General features: G+C 31.2%; 2 protein-coding genes across 2 annotated transcripts; one reads left to right on the top strand and one right to left on the bottom strand.

Moving 5' to 3' along the window:
- Nucleotides 1-866: 866 nt before the first annotated feature.
- LOC114192311 (germin-like protein subfamily 3 member 2) lies at nt 867-1855 on the top strand. Its single transcript, XM_028082000.1, has one exon. The coding sequence runs from the start codon at nt 974-976 to the stop codon at nt 1649-1651; it is 678 nt and encodes a 225-aa protein (XP_027937801.1). The 5' UTR covers nt 867-973; the 3' UTR covers nt 1652-1855.
- Nucleotides 1856-5788: 3933 nt separating this feature from the next.
- LOC114192315 lies at nt 5789-9986 on the bottom strand. Its single transcript, XM_028082003.1, has 5 exons — nt 9738-9986; nt 8634-8896; nt 8330-8541; nt 7867-8137; nt 5789-6301 (listed from the first exon to the last, which is right to left on the bottom strand). The coding sequence occupies exons 1-5, from the start codon at nt 9829-9831 to the stop codon at nt 6008-6010; spliced, it is 1134 nt and encodes a 377-aa protein (XP_027937804.1). The 5' UTR covers nt 9832-9986; the 3' UTR covers nt 5789-6007.
- Between the last annotated feature and the right edge of the window lie 11044 nt (nt 9987-21030).

Consider the following 21030-nt stretch of genomic DNA (forward strand, 5'->3'; position numbering starts at 1 on the left):
TGTTAAAAAAATTGTAATCCATTCAACTTATCACAAAGGCTCAATTACATAAATTTTGACTCATTTATAAAGTTTTGTTCTCTTAACTTATATATTTATATACTAGTATAATCAAACATTGGTTTTATCTCACCAAATATATAAAAATACTAGTTAATAATTAGGTCGCCAACCTATATATTTGAACAAACAAATAAAAATATCTTAAATATTTAAATATATTGTTGAACAACATTTTAATATTTAAAAAATTAAAATATAAAAATATTAATAAAAAATAATAAGTTATTATTCATGAATTACAAATTAATGCACTCTCAATCCGATTATATTTTTAACTTAGAAATATCACTTTGACTGAATTAAGTGAATATCACTTTTTATAAGAAAAATTCATTGATTATATTACTAAGTTTGCCTAAGTTAAATTTGGTTATTAATGAGTTTAAAAAATTGATTAATTTGTTCTTAAACTTTTAATAGTATATAATTTTATTATTTTATTAACTTTGTAACACCAAAAAATCGTTTTTAAACTTTAAATTTAAATGTAAAAACTAATATATATATATATATATATATATATATATATATATATATTTGAATTTAGTCGATCTATTAATTTTAACAGTAAAAAAATGATATCAAGGTAAACTTTCAGTATACAAATATCAAAATCATATATTTTAAAAAATTGAATAACTCATTCGTGAATTTGAAAATATAAAGATAAAATACAAGTTTGAAACAAATTATTCCAAAGAAGAAGCATTAATTGCACAATATGTGCCTAAGATCCTGCAATAAAGCTCTTGCATCTTATATATGCTACCATGTAATCATTCCAAGGGCGTAGTGTAGTTTAGTTTAAGAGCTTCTTAATATCCATTTCTTTCTATATAACCACCTCAACTCACTCTCTCTTCAACACCTAGGAAACCAAAAAGGAAAGAGGAAAAAGAACAAGAGAAAAATGTCTTCAGAAAACGCCCTTTGGTTTTTGCTTGCCATTTTCTCCCTCAGTGTAGCCATAACCTTGGCCTCTGACCCTGATCCAGTTCAGGATTTCTGCATACCAAACCCAAGATTTGGTGCCATGAAAACAGCACATGCCATGCACTACATTCTCCCATGCAAGAACTCCTCCGAGGCCACCACCGAAGACTTCGTTTTCTCTGGTTTAAGAGCCTCAGGGACATTCTCAGACACAGGCCTTGCGGTGGTTTCAGCAAGCGCTACAAATTTTCCAGGGCTCAACACTTTGGGCTTGTCTTTTGCACGTGCAGACATAGAAGTCGGGGGCATTAACCCACCACATTTTCACCCTAGAGCCACCGAGCTGGTTCATGTGGTGCAAGGAAAAGTGTACGCAGGTTTTGTTGATTCAAGCAATAGGGTGTTTACTAGAGTGCTTGAAAAAGGAGAGGTCATGGTGCTCCCTAAAGGTCTGGTGCACTTCATGATGAATGTTGGTGATGAAGCTGCTACTTTGTTCGGAAGCTTCAATAGCCAAAACCCTGGTATTCAGAAGGTACCTTCTGCTTTGTTTGGTTCAGGAATTGATGAGGAGCTTCTGCAGAAGGCTTTTGGACTCAGTTCTAAGCAGATTGGGAGCTTGAGGAAAAAGTTTGATCCCAAGACTGCAAGGTAGATCATAACTGCTAAAATGCTTTAGTTTGTCCATTTTAAGGTTTTGAGTTTTCTTGTTTATTCCTTTGTTTCAAACAGTTTTCAACCCCTTCTCCCACTTTTTGTGTTGTTTTGTTATAATACTATATAAGGTAAAGAATATGAAGTGCATCTTGGTCGCACTACCTTGTACTGAAATCTGAAGCAGCAAATATTTCCATCCTCTCTCCCCCACAGAATTAATGACCTAAAAATTAGTAAATATAGTATTTAATAGAGTTGTAAAAATGGGTTAGAATCCGCAAGTCAATCCAGTTTATCACAGAGTCGGGTTGAGTTAATTTTTTTTTACAAATTTCAATATGGGTTGATTCTTGACTTGGCTCACTCGGATTAAATTCGTGATGAACTAGGTTGGGTTCAAATATTTTTGTCTCACGAATAAATGAGTTAGGTTGAGTTGACTCCTGTGGTGGGTCGAGCCGAATCGGACCGATTTACCCACCCATTTTTATAACTCTGGTATTTAATAACAAATTATAATTCATTTGTTGAAGTTATAATAACTATTATCATCTTATACTTAATATAACTACTGGAAAATACTACTTTTGATAGTCTCTAAAAAGTATACTCACTTTACACCCTAATTTAATACTATAACAAATTGAAATTTTAGGTTAAAATTAAAACAATATTTAATTAAATATTATTAATTTGATTTGTAAAGTGGATACTTTTTATTTGATGAGTGTTAACCTGTCATCATGACCTTTATGAATAATAAATTATGTTATCATCTTTAAGACCTGACTCCAATTTAATATATGAACAATTAACACTACATTCAATTCAATAAAATTATAATTGTTTGTATAAGGTGTTCAACTTTTTTTTATCTATCTAATATTCCACTTAGACTAGCACTTAAATAGCCAACAAATGTCTATGCTTCAATTATAGAAAGTGATCACTTAAGTAAATAGAACATGTGTAGTTAAAAAGGTTCTTGTAAAAGAATAAGTTTTGTTGACTTTAATAAGAGCTATATATTATAATTAAAAGTTTAACGTTATACTTAACATAATTTCTAATCCATTAATGTTCTACACAAAAAAAAAGAGAACATTTTTATGTAGTTAGAAAAATGCTTTGAATTTATTCCATTCAAATTATAATTTTCCGTCGATTGATGACAAGGAATAGAGCTCAAGCTAATGTCCAGCAAACTCTTTTTTTTACACCCAACAACTTCAAAAAGCTGTCATAGGCGTTTCTGAAAGAGATGATAGTAATCATAAGACTTTGCAAATTAAAAAAAAAAAAGGTTCAGAAAGCTAGCGAAAGACATTGACAACTGCCAAAACAAGCACACCACATCATTAAGCTTCAAAATCTATAAATTAATGCGAAAGCCACCGTTCTTGTGTTCTTTTATTGGGAAGTGGAGGACGTGGTTTTGATTACAAAAGAGAAAAGTAAAAGGTGTATGCAACGTGAGACAACCAGCAACACGCACGAATTATCAACTCCATTTACTTCTTTCGTAGACTACAATTTTGCTTCTGAATCCTTATGACATTATATATGTTTGGCCTTACACGTGACAAGGAAAAGGGTGCAAGGGATTGGAAACATTGGTGACAATAATTTATGTACATGTTTGCTTTGGATGATAGCTGTTCACTTCAGAGTTTTAGATGTTATATATCGTTATGGACAAAATTTACTAATATGTTGTGTTTGGATGAATTTAACTTAGAAAGGTAATATATTTATTGGACAAATTTAAAATTTTTTATTTTAAAATGATTTGTTTGGATAAAGTAATTAGAAAGAAATTACAAAATTTAAGAAATTTTGAAAGATATTTCAAATGAATAAAAGAGAAGAATTTTGAATAACCTAAAAATATAAGAAATTTAAAATTTCAATCATTTTCACTTCACTCACAAAGGTCCAGTCGAGTTGGTTCAGGCTAAAGACTCAATCGAGTCCGCTTGGGTTGAAGGCTGAATTGAGTTAACTCGAATTGAAGACTCAATAAAGTCGGCCTGTGTTGAAAGTCGAATCGATTCGGCATGAGCCGAAGTTCGAGACGAATTGACCCTAGTTGAAAGTTAAGTCAAATCGAGATGAGTCAAAGGTCAAAATAGGTCAATCAGACTGAAGGTCGATATGAGTCAGCCCAAGTCAAGTGACATGATGAGTTGGCCCAAACCAAAAGTTGAGAGGAGTGGCCTAGACCAAAGGTCAAGACTAGTTGTTGCAGATCGAAGGTCGAGTTGAGTCAGCCTGGATCAAAAGTTGAGAGGACTCGGTCTAGGTCGAAGGTTGGGAGAAGTAGGTCTAGGTCGATGGCCAAGATGACTTAGCTTGGGCTGAAGGTCGAGATAACTAGGTCAGGATCAAAGGTTAGGACAACTTAGTCTAGGTTGAAAGTTGAGATGAGTCGATCTAGACTGAAGGTTAAGACGACTTGTCCTACACTGATGGTCATGACGAGTTGCACCAGGCTGAAGGGTTGACAGGTTGGTGTAGGTTGAAGATTGAGCCAAGTCGACCAAGGTCGAAGGTTAAGACTAGTCGACCCAAGACGAAAGTTGAGTCAATTTGGTCTTGGTCAATGGTCGAGACGAGTTGGCCTGAAGTGAAGGTTCAGTCAAGTTGACCTGGCACAAGGACGAAGGTCGAACGAAATCAATTGGGTCAAAGGTTAATCCGAGTTGGTCCAGACTAAAGGTTAAAACATTTTGGCCTAGACCAAAGGTCAAGACAAGTTGGCTCGAACCATAGGTCAACATGAATTGGTCAGGCCCCAGGTTGAGATGAGTGTGTGAAGGTTGAAGTTGAAGTCAATTCGACAAAGGTTAAAGCTTAAGATGAGTTTGCCCAGATCAAAGGTCAACCTAATTCTGTGCAAGCTAAAGGTTAAGCCAATTTAGACTGAAGATTAGAAGGAGTCAGACTGAAGATTAAAACGAGTCGTCTCGAATCAAAGAACGAACTAAGTTAATTCAAATCGAAAGATAGAGTTAAGTTATCTTAATAGTTTAAAAATATAATTTTTTCTTAAAAGAGAAATTAAATTTTTTTATCTAAAATTAAAATTAAAATATTTCAATTATTTCATTTAAACAAAAATATTTGAGAAATAAAGAAAATTCAAGTAATTCAAATACCAATATTTCAATTATTTGGAATTATTAAAATCCACCATCCAAACACAAGTTACGGTTTAAAAAAATTTAATGTGTTATTCAATAATAAAATTATCGTTTTTCATAATAATTATCTCATAATTTATATCATCAATCATATTTTTTTAGAAAGATATACTTTAACAATTAAATTTTAACAACTATTTTTACGATCTGAACTCATATTCTCTGAATGACTTTTCATTTTCCTATTTTCTTATATTCTTATATTCCAAAACCAGTCGAGTTGTAAAAAAAAATTTCAAGATTTAGTTGTTACAGTATCATTTTTTTTTAACTAGTTAAAAGAGTAAAATTATTTGATTCGATAAAGGCAGAAACATTAAAATATTGTTTTAGTCTCTACCTTAATTTCTCTTTCTTTTGATCGTCATTAGTTGTGTTAATCTGGGCCACAATTTCCTGTATGTACATTTTGAAAGTTGAACACGATTACGAAGTAAATCATAAGAGTTTTGCGTCCTGCACCCATGATTACAATCTGCATTTCCATGTTCAAAACAAAAACATTAAAATGCCTTTTCTCTCCCTGTACCATGTCGTTGTCGTTGTCGCTGCTTTCAATCAAGTAAAAGCATTGTAAGTATCACTTTCGAGATAGTTATTCTAAAAATCAATCAACTTAGTGAATAATTCACATTATAAAACAGAGTTTTGCAATCTATACATTCTATTTTCACATATTATACACCAATTACTAAAATGGCAGAAGCTAACATGGTCCAACTTTTAAGACAAACGCGTCCAACCATAAAGACAATTACTTTGCAGAGAAAGATTATGTAAGTAGCAATATTTAGAATATAGCAGTTTGGACCTAATTATCAATCATGAACATCGTCATAGTATTCATCTCATCAAAAAAAGAATTTTGCCAAAGGAAAAACTGCTCAATGTTCATGTTTCCATTGTGTCAACTTGAGAATAACTTAGTGAGGTTTTAGAGAAATAAACCAGCTTCTGTAAAACAACTTCCCACATAAAAGAACAAGGTTCATACAATTATTAAGTAACCGGATCTCTCCTTACCATTAAGTGCACTCAATGTTTGTCAAAGTTTATCATACATCATTCTTTTCAACAGTTTGAATTCTCCAAAACTGAGATGTCAAATGCAAAACTGATCTGAGATAGACAGTGATCAATATAGAAGAAGCCTACTTCGCACGTAAAAGTTTCTTAATGATGGTGTCACTCATACCATCAGCAAGAGGAAACAAATGACCAGAACCTGGAACTTCGTGATAGATAATCCATGGAAGCTTTTGCACTATGTATCGTTGCAGAGTAACTGAAACCATTGCATCATCATCTCCTTGCCAAATATGAACAGAAACTTCACTATTTGGAAATGGATTTTCAAGATCAAGGGGACTGTATTCCCAGTTACTGAATCCGATATTTAAGTCACGGTGGACGCTTTCATAATCACCTTGCTGTCTTATCTGTGCCTATGGAAGCAACACAAAAACAACTTTATAAATTTCTATCACGAATTGAAGTAAGAAACTAAGAGATTACACAGTAGAACATGCTCAGTTAAAATGAGGCTAATCAAATTCAATGGCTCGGTAATCAACCACTTTTCAAATGAACCAAATTCCAGAATAAGTTCTTATGAGTGGATGAAATTTGAAAGCTTTCCACAAGGGTTGCTTATAGAAGTGAAAACTTGGTTTACCATAGATGTATGACTGTGAAATTAAATATCAAAACAAAAGGACATGCTAACGAAGCATTATCAAGTGAAACAGTGTAAACAAGGAATAACTTGTCTTGGTTCAACACTATCATACAAAATAAACGTCTTTTCACAGTGTTCTGGATAAACTACATTGATCCAATGATGTCACTGTGCGGTGCTTCAACAAGGAAATAACGTTGTAGAATTTCCACATCCCATAATTACAATGGAGCCTTCAAAATTAACTTAGTTACTGTGATCAATCACAAATATCAAGACAACTCTTTTAAGACATTATACATGAAAACAATGGGGGAAGTTATTCATGGATGCAGGGAGAAGAGTAACAAACGAAAATTAATAACATGAAGATTGATTTAACTGCTATGCCAAGTTAAACAGGTCACAGTGGAAACGTGCTCTAACAATTGCCTGTTGCTTAGGTAATTTTGAAGATAACAGAACAAGGATCGTAGTTATCCAAAAGGAGCAATGCCCCAAAGCCTGAAGCAACAAAGTTCTTTTTGCTTCTCTGATAACAAATTGTTTCAGAATATTTCTTTTGCAAACCATGTACTATACTTTAAATTGGAAGATTTATCATGTAAACAGATATCAAGTTTTAACCAGTGATTTTATTCTGTGCTATTCGTGGATAAAGGCTAAGTTTTTCCATCATAAATCAATGTTATTTGATTGATTATTACAAAATGCGTCAAACTATAGTTAACAATTATACAAGGTTAACACTTGAATAGCTATATATTCTATATATGTAAAGCAGCACAAAAGAAACAAAAAAAGTTTGTAAAACTTTAGCAGTGAATTTTCAGGCATTTTTCCAACGACTGTCCATTCATGAATAGCATGAATTAAACCAAATATTTCTATTATAAAAAATGGTATTGTTTAGAATCCTAATGCTTGCCTATAAATGTTGTCTATTCCAAATTGATACCAACATAATGTATCAATAATGATCAGAGTTTAAATACTCCTGTCCTGTCTATATTTTTGTCTAAAATATATCTTAATATCTGTAACCAAAGACAAACTGTTGTCGCTATTAATTCCAAGAGCCATGAAACTACTTTTATCAGTATAACATCAAAAACAAAAACACGGAGTACGAGTACAGAGAATTCAGAAAAATCAGGCGGTGAGAATTGTATACGACCAGCTTAAAATAATGCAAAAGTTCACATGAAAAATTAAACAATTAGAAAAACTTAAAAAACACTTTCTGTTGGAACTTGGAAGTCAACATCCCAAAGTGAACTGCATTCAGCAAAAAACCACAATTTTGTAATCACATAGATGTTGGATACTTACTGCATAACTTTTTCTATGGGTATGGGACATCTTAGCCAGAATTTCCTTGTCTTCACGAGAAAAGATATGTGGACTCCCAGAAATTACACCAGATCCAGGGAACCACTGTTGAGTGTTCCACCAGTAAGTTAGCCACGGCGCGTAGTGGGCAACACGAAGGGCCCATTGGTCTTGTATGTTTTGTTGGCGATAGGCTTCCGTAGTTAAGTTTGCAGGAAAACCAGGCCACCAGTAGTTGATAACTGGGGCAATGAGTACCACGCCTTCCAACCTGTCAGCATTGAAAAAATAGTTTTGAACAGAGGTTGACAGCTGTATGTATCTCACACCAGTAACATGTATATGAAAGCAAGCATACGTGAACACAACAAAACAGCTAATAATGCAAAAAGAAATATTATTAGTGAAATGTTTTGAAACAACTTGTGCTTACAAAACTAAAAACATCCTGAATAAGTCATACCTGTGAGGTATGTATTTAACACAGTTCCAAACAATTTGTCCACCCATAGAGAATCCCGCTACATAGAATTTGGACCCCAACATTAGCTGATCTGCAAGCTCTTCTATATCTAAAGCAATGCTTTTTAATGTACGATTTGGATCAGGATCACTTTCCCCATAACCAGGTCTGTCAAAAGAGAGAATGTAGATCCCCATCTCCTCAGCAATACCCTGGAAAAATCCATCTTAAATATAATAGTACAAACAACAAAAGATATTAGAGAATGCTATGAAAGGAAGAGAAATGTAATATCGGTAATTACAGGTGATAGTTTTTCAGCAAGCACGGCATCATGCCTGCAATTGTCAAAACCATGAACATAGATGATTTTGTAAACGGCTTCATCTTTTGGAACACCATTCTCTTTGTATGCCAAATGCCTTCCATCTCTTAATTTGATTCTTGGTGCTGTTATAGGCGGTCCATCAGGGGTGCCACATATCTTGGGAGGGGGAGGTTGAATAACCTTATAAGCCCATGCTAGAAACCCGATAAACAACACTGCTAGTGCTGTTCCAAGAATTCCTGATAGATTGAGATGCCAAATTGAAAAAGCAGATAAATACAAGTTAAAGCAAAAAGATTAAGAAACAATTTGCAGTCAACAAGTCAAGCATAAGAATGCCAAAATAAACTTATTAATTACCCTATGCTCCAATACAGGCAAGACTAGCTATAAATCTCTTATGCCAACAAGGGTTGATTCAGTTGGCAATAATCAAAGCAAGTTACTTACAAATGCTTAGGTTAGACTCCTCCTACCATTAATCCCATCAACTTCAGCTTACTAATAAATTAGTGTCTTACTAAAGAATAGAAATGAGAAAAATAAAAAATGACCAACTCCATTGATAACTAACAAGAATCTAACCACAATACATAGTCGTTGTAAATATTTATTTACACGAACAATTACCAATTTAGCATGTACGTACGGTACAATTTATCTTTTATAATAGATATTTTCGAGGTTATATCTAGAAATACCTCAGATTGGTTAATCCTGCAACAGGTTTTATACTGCCAGTACATAAAAATTAAACTTAACTATAAAATTATATGCATACACGAGGAAAGGAATATAAAAATTATAAGCAACTAATAACTGTCCAGGTTCAATGCAAGCAATAACTATTAAGTTGAAACATAATGAAGGGTTCAATTTAGGTGTCCAAACAAAGCAATCTACATCATCTATACCATAAAAAACCAGAATTCTTCACCCCAATTAAAACAAAATGCTAGGAAAGGCTTATCATTCTCAGGTCTAACAAAAGATGCAGCACGACCCAGATAGTTTTTATAACTTGAAATTCGATAGAAATGAAAGTGTGATGAAAAGTTGAAAGGAATTGCGAAAAGGGACCTGATGGGAGTTGTGAGGAATTGGATTTCTTTGCCCTCCTGGTGTGAGCTCGAGCTGATGCAGCAGAAATTTTTCTGTTCACTCCGGTGGCCATGGTGAGAGATGAAAGACCCACAAACGGAAACACCAGGGAAAGTTTCAACTTGAATGATTAAATTACAGTGCGGAGATCTAACATGACCTACAAGAGAAGAAGGTTAGAAAGCTAGATGGACTTTTAAGACAGGCGATATTATTAATGTAAGCTGTGACTATTTTTTTCATGAAATAAACTGTTTTCTTTTTCCTTCTAAAAAATAAAAATAATGTTATAATTTTCTTTCCACATATACAGACCAGATCAAAGATTAAACGAAAATACTTATTTTGATAAATTAAAGGTTTAATATTATAATTCGTCTCATGTTGTTAAATTAATCTCAAATCTGTTTTATTATTTGTAAAAACTTGGATTTTTTTTTTTAACGGATAAATGTAGTTAACTTGACAATTATTTGATAAACACACTAAATTATCAAGTTGTTAATATATTAAAGTACAACTAGTCACGTAAACTTGTTATACAATTATTTAATTAGAAAGAGAATAATTTATAAAAAAAATTGAATTTGAAATTACAAGAAAAGATAATAATTGGAAAGATTTTAATAAAAATAACAATATAATATATATATATATATATATATATATATATATATATATATATATATATATATATATATATATATATATATATATATATATATATATATATATATATATATATATATATATATATATATATATATATATACACTAGTGTACACATACATTATTGTATTTATGTATACGTATTTTATAGAATTGGTGATAATAGTATAATATTATTAAGTTAATATATAAAATAAAGTGAAATGAATAAAAAAATTAATTGTTGATGAATAAAGAAAAGAAAAAAAGATAAACAGTTTTGTAAAAAATAAATAAAAATAACCATTAATTTTAAAAAATTTAATAAATAATTATATTATAGAAAATAAAATTAGTATTATAAAATATAAATACAAAAAGAAAAAATCCTTATATATTATTATAGATGATTAAAACTTAAAAGATATCAAAGTTCGACTCGACTTGAATGAAATTTGTCATATAATTCACTTTTATCCTCAATTAATAGTTTCAATTGCTCTTTTAATTTAACTATCCACTGATACAATTTGACATTAGTGCCTTAGTGGTGAAATCTTAGATTATTTAAGGGCGATTTTAATTGTTTGATGAAATTTATTAAACAATGAGCATTAAGCCCTTCAAAATATTGTCAGAGGATCATCCTAATCTAAAATAAGGTTTTTCAAGTGCAATTATGAAATTATTATCGAGAATGCTGATAAATGTTTAAGATTACCGTTTAAGAGGTCTAATTAATGAATATTAAATTTTGTAAAAATTTATAGATAAATATATTATATGAATTATAATTTTAGTAATTATTTATGTATTTTTATTTCATTTAAAAATAATAATAAAATAATAATATTTTAATGTCGGTAAAAATTAAAATATAATTAAATATAAAAAGAATTAACATAAAATAAAATATTATTTATTTTTTTAATATAGACAATATTATGTTAATTATTTTTTAATTTAAAAATAAATAATATTTTATTTTCTATTAATTTTAAAAAAATTACGTTTAATTATATTTTAATTTTTAACAATATTAAAATACATTTATTATTTAATTATTTTTTAACATTTTTGTGTGTAATAAAAAAATTATCAATTATAAATATATAACTATTATGGATATTTTTGTTCTTTGAATTAAATTAAAATATATTAATAATTGTTAAGTTCAAAATTCATTTAATATTTTAGTGTTATAAAATAAAGCGGAAAGAACAATAGATAATATAGAAGAGAAGAAACAATAGAGAATAGATAATAAGAGAATAGGGAGCAAATCATCTGTATATTATTATTCATAGAAAGAGTCCTATTTATAGATACAACATGTACTCCATAAAGAAAACAAACCAACGTAGTTAATAGTTAATATAAATATTTATATAAAGAGTAATGAATCATATGAGTATCAATCATATGAGTAAATGTATCAAATTAATGGATAATCATTAATTCATAACACTCCCCTTGAGTGTCCATTGATAAAAGAATGTGCCTCGTTAAAACCTTACTAGAAAAAACCCTTTGGGATAAAAAAAAAACTGAAGGAAAAAGAGTACAACATTTTGTATTCTTTAATACAATATTGTTCATCACATATTTTATTTCTACCCCTCGTGTAAACTTACATCATTAAAGTAACGGAGTCCGAACTTGTGAATCATTTGCTCAAAAGTTCTTCTTGGCAAAAAATTCATAAATAAACTTGTCATATTTTCACATGAATGAATTTTTGGATATCTATATCATCCTTTCAATTGAACAATACACTATTATCTTCATATATGGTTGTTGATTCCATCTTTGTCAGGGATAGTCCCAAGTTTTTTGCACATGTTGAATTATAAACCTTAACCAAACATATTCACAACTTTCCTCATAATTCTGTATGATTAGACGATGTTGCTACTATGGTTTGTTTCATATACCTTCATGAAACCATTATGCTACCACATGTGAACAAACATCTTGTTTGTGATCAACCATTGTGACATTGTGAGAATATGTAAAATAACATGCATATACATAACCCATTGGTCTGAATCTGAATCATTTGGATGGAAGAAGCTCATATTTGTAGTACTCTTAAAGTAACGAAGTATATGTTTTACTTCAAACCATTTTCTTCTTGTAGTTGAAGAACTATATCTTGCTTAACAAATTTACAGCAAATGCAATATTAGATCGAGTATAATTAGGAAGATACATCAGTGTTTCTATGACACTAAGATATGGTGCTTCTGGACCAATAAGATCTTCATCATTTTCTTGAGGTCTAAGAAGAGTCTTTATCAACATCTAACGACCTCACAACTATTGAAGTGTATAATAGACATGAGTTGTCCCTTTAGAACATTTTAAGCACCTTAATTATATAAGCCTCTTGACGTATAAAAACACCTTTATTTAAATACTCAATTTCTAATTTCAAATAAGACTTTGCCCTTCAAAGATCATTCATCTCAAATTATTTCTTTGAGTAATCAATTGCCTTTGTGAACTCATTAGGAGTTCTAACGATGTTTATGTCATCTACATAAACAATAATTATGGCAAATTCATTTTTCAGATTTTTTTCATATAAATACAAGGAGAAATAGGGTCATTTTTATACCCTTCCTTTAACAAGTACTCACTAAGACGATTATACCACACACGTCTTGATTGTTTCAATTCATAAAGGGACTTATTCAATTTTACTGAATAATCCTCTTTAAAATTTGCATTGTTAGGCAAATAAAATCCTTCAGGGATTTTCATATAAATATGATTCTCAAAAGAACCGTACGAATAGGTTGTAACATAATCCATTAGATGTAAATGCAAACCTTGTTGTGCACTTAGGATAATCGAATATTGCAATGTTGTTGTATCCAATAATAGTGAATATGTTTTTTCACAAATCAATACAAGGTTTTGTGAACAGCCTTGAGTAACCAATTGTGCTTTGTATCTCATCATTCTTTATTTTATTTTTGCGCAAAAATCCATATGTACCCAACAGGTTTCACACCTTCAAGTGTGTGAACTATAGGTCCAAAAATCTTTCATTTGGTAAGCAATTATGCTTCTTTGCATATTTTCATTTTGGCCAATCATGTCTTTGTCGACAATCTTCAATGATCATTGGTTATTGATGCTCGTTGTCATTCATAGCATTCATCGCTATATTATATGTAAAAGTTTCATCAATGTTGACTTTATTTTGGTTCCATATTATATGATTCATGACATAATTTATTGAGATCTCATCATTTTCAACCATTTCAGGTACTTGAGGTTCTTCTGAAACTGAACCATTAATTATGTCAAATGACTCTTTTGGGATTTCCACCTTTTCGATTAGGTCATCTTGCATTTTAGCTCCCTTTTCTCATTCAAGAGTTTTTATCTTTGGAACCAATAGGCCTACCACGCTTCAAACGTGTCTTTGGAACTAACAAGCCTACCATGCTTCAGGCGTGTTATGAAATAATATCCTTGAAAGTTAATAAGTTTCTATTCAACTTCTTGATAGAAGTATAATAGCTCTTCTAGAGCCTTCAAATATATTTGTAGTATTATAAATAATACTAACATTTATGTCTCGCATTATCAAACAAGAGAAGAATTTATTACTCTTGATAATTGTATAAATTGTTGTATTATCAATAAGACACATAATCTTTGGTACTAGTGTCAACATTCGTTCTTCATATAAACGTAAATATCAATATGATTTTTTTAACACTCTTATAATCAATGAGGTGATCAATGCTTCCATTTGTTTTAGCAAAGAAAATAATAATATCAAGATGAGTAGTATCCATATGGTCATAATCAGAATCACCATCTTCATAAGCAAAGTGTGTTTATATGTTCTTCTCATTATTTGTAAGATGCTTTGGTGTACAATGAGTACAACTCAAATGACCTTTACCACCGTAATGATAATATATACTTTCATCTTTTTGTCAATATTTTCACATTTTTTCCTTTTCCCTTTTTCACATTATTGTGTCACTTCTGGTGATAAAATGTGGCTTTAAAATTTTCTTTATAACTATGTCCATAATCAATATCACTATCATGATCATGAAAATATAAATCAAATGTTGCTGCATTCACTTCTGGAAATGAAGCATAACCAATTTGGACATGTTTCATGATTTTCTATCAAAAGTTCATTGCTTTGTTCAGCCATACAAAGGCATGAAATAAATTCATAATATTTATTGTTGCATTCACTTCTGTGAATGGAGCAGATTAGGCGGATCTCATGATTTTTCATCAAAAGCTTTATTGCTTTGTTCAGCCAGCCATACATAACATTAAAAGAGAAAAGTTCAAGACAAAGAATACAAAGGAGTGCTTCTACGCGCGCGTGTGTATATATATATATATATATATATATATATATATTTTTTTTTATGTGTGTTTATATGGTTATGTTTTTATATACGGTGTCTAGTCCTAAATCTATAATATTGAGTTGTGTTTTTCCTTCGTGACTTGCTTAGAGACTCTTTTAATCAAGCAATAGCAACAATGTTGTTCATGTAACCCTAATATTTATGATTTATTGTATCACTAGTTTGGTACAATGCATACACATGGACCGGTTTTTTTCTTTATAATTAATATTTTTTATTATAAAAAATATAGGATTAAATATGTTTTTATCCTTAACTTTCAGTGAAAATTGAAATTAGTTTCTCTTTAAAATTTTGACCTAATTTGGTCCTGAATTTAATCATTTTAATTAAATTTTGTTAAGTTTATATGATATTTAAAATATGTTTTATGATAATATTTGAGTTGATATTGAAATGAAAATGTGTCAAACGATGTAAAATTTTCAAATACTATCATAAAATGCGCTTGAAATGTCAGATAAATTTACCAAAATTTGGTTAAAAGGACTAAATCCACGCATTTCTACAGATAAAGGACTAAATTGGTCAAAAATTTCGAAAAGGGACTAAGTTCAAATTTCACTAAAATTTCAGGGATAAAAAACATACACTACCGAAAAAATGGTTTTTAGTGCCATTAATTTAGCGGCAGTTTATTAAAATGCCACCATATTAAAAGAATTTTAAAAATTTATATAGTATTTACAGTTGGTTAAAAACCGACGAGATATTTTAACATGTATTTTTAAATAATTGTTATTTTTATGGCAAAAGTATTTGGGATTTGGTAGGTAAATCAGTTAATTGGCGCATCTCCATCATAGAAAATTTTACAAAGTTGATTTTATTCTTTTCGTACGTCATTTTCTCTTATGCTGGAAAGTATCTTTTCTTCTACGAATCCATCCTCTATCGTGGTAGCCATTCTTGTAAGCCATCTCTTCTCTTCACGCATTTTTCTTTTTCTAAGTGTTTTTCTTGTTTTTTATGATGATTTTTCCTTCTTGTAAGATATTAGATATTTTTCTTTTCGAATCATTTTTTTTTAAGTTTCAACTTCTCTTAATCCCTAATTTCAATCACTGACATTTTGTATTGGTTTCGGGGAAAGCTCAAGAACGTTGTTGAGGTTTTCCATTTCTCCTTCTATTCGCTTTCAATTTCCTATCTATATCCATTTCATTTCTCTTTTCCTCTTTCATTCTCTGTATTTTGCTACTTTTTCCAAATTCATTTCCCTCTAATTTCAATCTAAAGTCCTTCTCTTGCTTATACTTTTTTTGTTGCATGTATATCAATACCCTCAAAATTTCTCTTACAAATAATAGTAATCGTATGTAAACCAAACCGTGAAATTCACGTCTACATTGTTTATTATTTTTCGTCGAGGCTTTTTTTTAATTAAAAATTAGTCACTGGAGAATAGTGTTTTAGTGTTTTTCATTTGAGAAGCTGAATGACGTTGGTGAGGAACTGGAGCATGTGGTGACGAAAAATTTTAGAAGTTGAGATCTTTAGTTGTGGATCAACAATTGCTTCTTCCTCTATTGGCAATATGAGGTTTATTGAATTCATTAATTTATTGTCGTGTTAGTTTCCAGCTTATCTTTTTAGTGTTTGAATTTTAGATTCTTTATTTCATTCTTTTTGAATTTTTTTTTTCTTAATGTTGTTGAATGAAATTTAGTGGTTGCTTGGTGTTTAGGTACCTACATCCCATAACTAAGGGTGTTTATGATTTGTTGCTCTTTTTTTGCTCTTTGTAGATACTGAATTGGTGAAGGGAAAGTAAATTGGGAAAACAAATGGAAGAACTTCCACCAAGGAAGTTTGTCGATTAAAAACACGTGAGTTGTAGATCTAAAATTCGTTTGCTATATTTGATTATTATTTGTTCTGGACAACTAATTTTTACATTAATCATATTCTTTGGATTTGGGGTGAGTGCTTATTATTAAGTGCTAGAAATTGTTGGTTCTTTCAAAAAAATTGTATTGCAGTGTTAAGTAGAACAAACAGTTTTTCTTTTTATTTTTGGAGAATAGTTGAGGATTTGTGTTTTAGTGTTTAAGTTAATGTTTAGTTTTTAATTTGTAGGTTGGTGCCTCGCTAGAGTCACTTATCAAAGGTGCAATGCAATTTTCTCAAAAATATAATATCAAAGGTACATGATAGGTGGTATTCTCTTCTCCATGATCTTGTAGTTTCTGCAGAAATTTATGAAAGTATGACAAACTTTGAGCCATTGAAATATGGTATGTCATTTCTGTAGAAAATATATATCTTCTGGTTAAAGTTTAGTATCATATCAACATGTGGAAAGTAAGCAAGCTGCCATGAGGCCGCAACGGGGTTCCAATTCTTGTATTTTAGTGAGTTATTGATGCACATGGAGCATTTGCCATTTTATATGGTCACCACTCAAAGCATTATATTAAGAAACCAGAGGTATTTGTGCTTGTAAACCATTGAAATATCATTCAAACCCTAGTGTTTAGTACACAAGGTAGGCTCATTATTTCTCTCCTTAAAACATTTCTTTATAAAATAGATGCCAATATTGTTATACCGTTCTTGGAGCTTATTTCAATTCACAAACCACCTAGGTTAAAACTTTGCAATGTTTGCTCTCTATTGAACGATAGCACATGCATGCACCAACCTTATTAAAGCCAGATGCTATAATTAAATTTGGAATATCAACTCTGTATACATATAATTGTTACAAACTAGGCACTAGGAAGTATGGAAAAATCAATGTTCTAATTGCTGCAGTCTAAAATTATGAGGTTAAATATGATGGATGTTGAAACTTATCATAATATAATTTGCTTTAATCTGATGGAAGTTGTATGTGCAATGTTCATAATGTTGCAGTTCGTTTGGTCTGGATGATCAAAATTTCAAAATGAGCTTTTTTCATCTAATGTCTCAGATCCTGGACAAGTCCATTTCTTCACACGCCCACATGTTTGATTTCCTTTCATTTTATATTTGAAGATATTGATGTTTATGGTATTCATGACTTAGAAAGATTGCCAAAGTTATCTATGATGTAGAAGAGGTGTTATGACTTTGGCAAGTGTACCAAGTCGCCCAAGTAGTAACCGGTAAGACCGGGATATCGTTTCCCAAGAGACTCGTGTATACTAATTAATTGCGTAATTAGTGACTAATTTAAACTAATGAATAAATCCATATTTTGAGTTTCAGCGTATGAAGTTAAACTTTGCATAAATAATTAAAATTAAACTTTGGAAGTTAAAGGCACTTAGTGAATGGAAAAGATTAGAAATGATATGACTTGATATTGCCGGGGTTAGAATTCACCAACTATGCTCTCATGCAACTACAATTTAACATCCTCTTCATTAATATGCTAATGCCAACCCACAATATTACTCAAACCCTAATTCCTTAATGAATTGAGCCTAAATTTCCTTATTAAAAGTCAATTCCTTGAACTCTTAATAAGCAAATTTGCTTTATGCACAAAGGTTTTAATGCAACCAATGGGTCAAGCCCCATTCCTAGGTACAAGCTCCATTGAGTTTTCTTATTTCAAATCTAGGTTTCAAAAGATATTTCCACACCCAATGAACCAAAAATCATGCAAGAGATGGCTAAATCAATGCAAGCTTTAAGTAAAGAAATAAGAAGACTAGCAATTAATGAAAGAGTCATATATAAAATCAAAACATTTGCATTTACACAAGAGTTTCGTGGCTACATCTAACCCCAACAAAAATGGGTTTAGCTCTCCATTGCCATGGAGAGCTCAAGCTTAAAAATGGAAGAAAAGGGAGAGAAAGAGATACAAGGAGGAAGATGGAGCTGTTCCCACGAGCCCTAGCACTCCTCCAAGCTCTCCAAATGTGTTCTTCGTGCCTCCAAAATACCAAAGATCCGTTTCCCTCGCGAAAACAAAAGAAAAAGGGCAAACTTGACACATAAGCGAAAATCGCCGCCTGGCGGAAGCCTCTCACCGCCAGGCGCAAGCCACCAAACAGTGCTGAAACCTTGCGTGTACCGCCCGGCGATCTCCAGATGCCGCCAAGCGGTGAGCTGCTGGAAAGGCCATTTTTCGCCTAGCTGGCGCCAGGCGCCTGGTACTGGAAGAAGGTGTCGCCTGGCGGTGTCTTTGTGGCGCCAGGCGATTACTGTTTCTTCCCCATTTAGTGTCTTTTTTCCTTCTTCTTGCTACTCATGATCACCCACTTGTTTGGATTTTTGGAACAAAGCTTCCCTTCTACAAAAAGGACACAAAAATGGGGATTAGTGGTATATTTAGATCAATGTAACCCAAAGTGTATTTATTTACAAAAGTAAGGTAAAATTGAGGATTAAGTAGGTTAAAAGCCTTGGAAGAGATGATTTTGCTAATGGAATATAGCTTGGATAATGGTAAAAATTAACATATCAAGAGGCAACTTCTACAACTTTTGACATCATCTTAGAGCACAAGGTAGATTATCTATTTTTCTTATTGGTCTTTTTGTGCTTATTGATGTGGGTAGTACTTCAAATGCTTTATGTTTAGCAGATGAAGAAACTAGAAACTCGCGCTTCAATCATCAAGTTCCTCTAGCCTTTGGTAGCTCATCATCCTTCTATTCTAGGAGGTAAGACAAAGCTTTTACTAATATGCATGATCCTTTCTTTGCTCAGTATTTAATGTCAAAATTTTCATGTTCTAGATTTCTTTTCAGATGTCGGAAGCGTATTGCTGAATTTCATGTGAGCTTCGATGATTTGTACCCAATAGTTTTTTGGTTAACTAAGCAGGAAGATGATAATAGTTCAATTAGGAACCTCAAGATTTGTGGGAAATATGTGCTTCACAGATACTGGTTAGGATCTCAATATTTGTATTACACCTTTTACACATTTCTGTAATTGATGAATATTTTAATTCCTTTTTAAAAGTTGCCATATTACGTTAATTGTAGTTGAATTATTACTGGTTGTTGGATCTCATTATTTATTGCTAAGAAGTATCTGCAGGCAGGCTTCGTAATTTTCAGAAAAGAATGTTTTTTAATGTCAATGAGCGATTCTGTTTGGTATACTTCTCTGTCACATGCTTTGTCCTCATGGCTTTCCTATACAAAGATTTGGCTTGCTTTCCTATACAAAGATTTGGCTTGATAATTATTGTTTTCACCATTTGTTAACCCCTCCTACATGGATAAAGGGTCAAAGTGGAATTTTCGTTAGGAAGATTGGGGTGGGGGAGGATGAGAGCTAGGCAATATCTGGTTGGTTGTGAGTGGCTATTGCAGTGTTGCCACATTCAGTGAAGTTTTCCTTATCTGATTACCTATATATTTTGCATATTACCCTGGCTTTGTAGATTATAGCTACATCTAAATATTAAATGTTTTTTTTAAATATAATTTTAATGGCGGTGGTTATAACTGGCCCTAAATATTAGATTACTTTTTTAAAAAATAATTATAATTTTGCTGGCGGTTATAACCGCTGCTGAATATTATATAATTTTTTTAATTTTGATTTTGCTGGCAATTACAACTGCCGTTAAATATTAGATTTTTTTTTAAATAGTTAGGATTTTACTGGCGGTTATAACTGCCGCTAAATATTAGATGACTTCTTTCTTAAAATTTAGTGACAGTTAAAACTGACTTTAATAATCTTAAGGACGATTATTCTGGCAGTTGTATTAAACCGACGTTAAGAGACTTTTGTGACGCTAAATTCTATGTCGGTTGATTAACCGACGGAAATAAAAATATTGGCGGTTAAAACCGCCACTAAACCACACCGTTAATTGACGTTAAAAATCAAAATTTTAGTAGTGATATTTAACCAAAAACATATGCTAAATTTTGTTTATTTTGTTATTATTTGCTAAATTTTTACTTTGTAAATTTTACTATAATAATTAATTTGGTACATTTATTGCTACTCTAAGTGTAATATCATATCTTTAGGTTACTGATCCTTAAAACTTGTAATAGAAAACAAATCCTTACTACTCAAAGGTAGCTAGATAACACAAATTTAAATGAAAAACAAACAAAATCCAAAAACACATATACTTCTACTATATCTAATTCTACTACATATCTGCTATCTACTATATAAATCAGAAATTTATATAAGTTAAGTACTATGGAAACACTCAAACTACCTCTACTTAAAATTTTGACACATATGCATACTTTTGGCTATTTGGTCATTTTATATCCACTTTATACCCA

The sequence above is a fragment of the Vigna unguiculata genome, chromosome 7 (assembly GCF_004118075.2).
Source record: "Vigna unguiculata cultivar IT97K-499-35 chromosome 7, ASM411807v1, whole genome shotgun sequence".
Classification (NCBI taxonomy): Eukaryota; Viridiplantae; Streptophyta; class Magnoliopsida; order Fabales; family Fabaceae; genus Vigna; species Vigna unguiculata.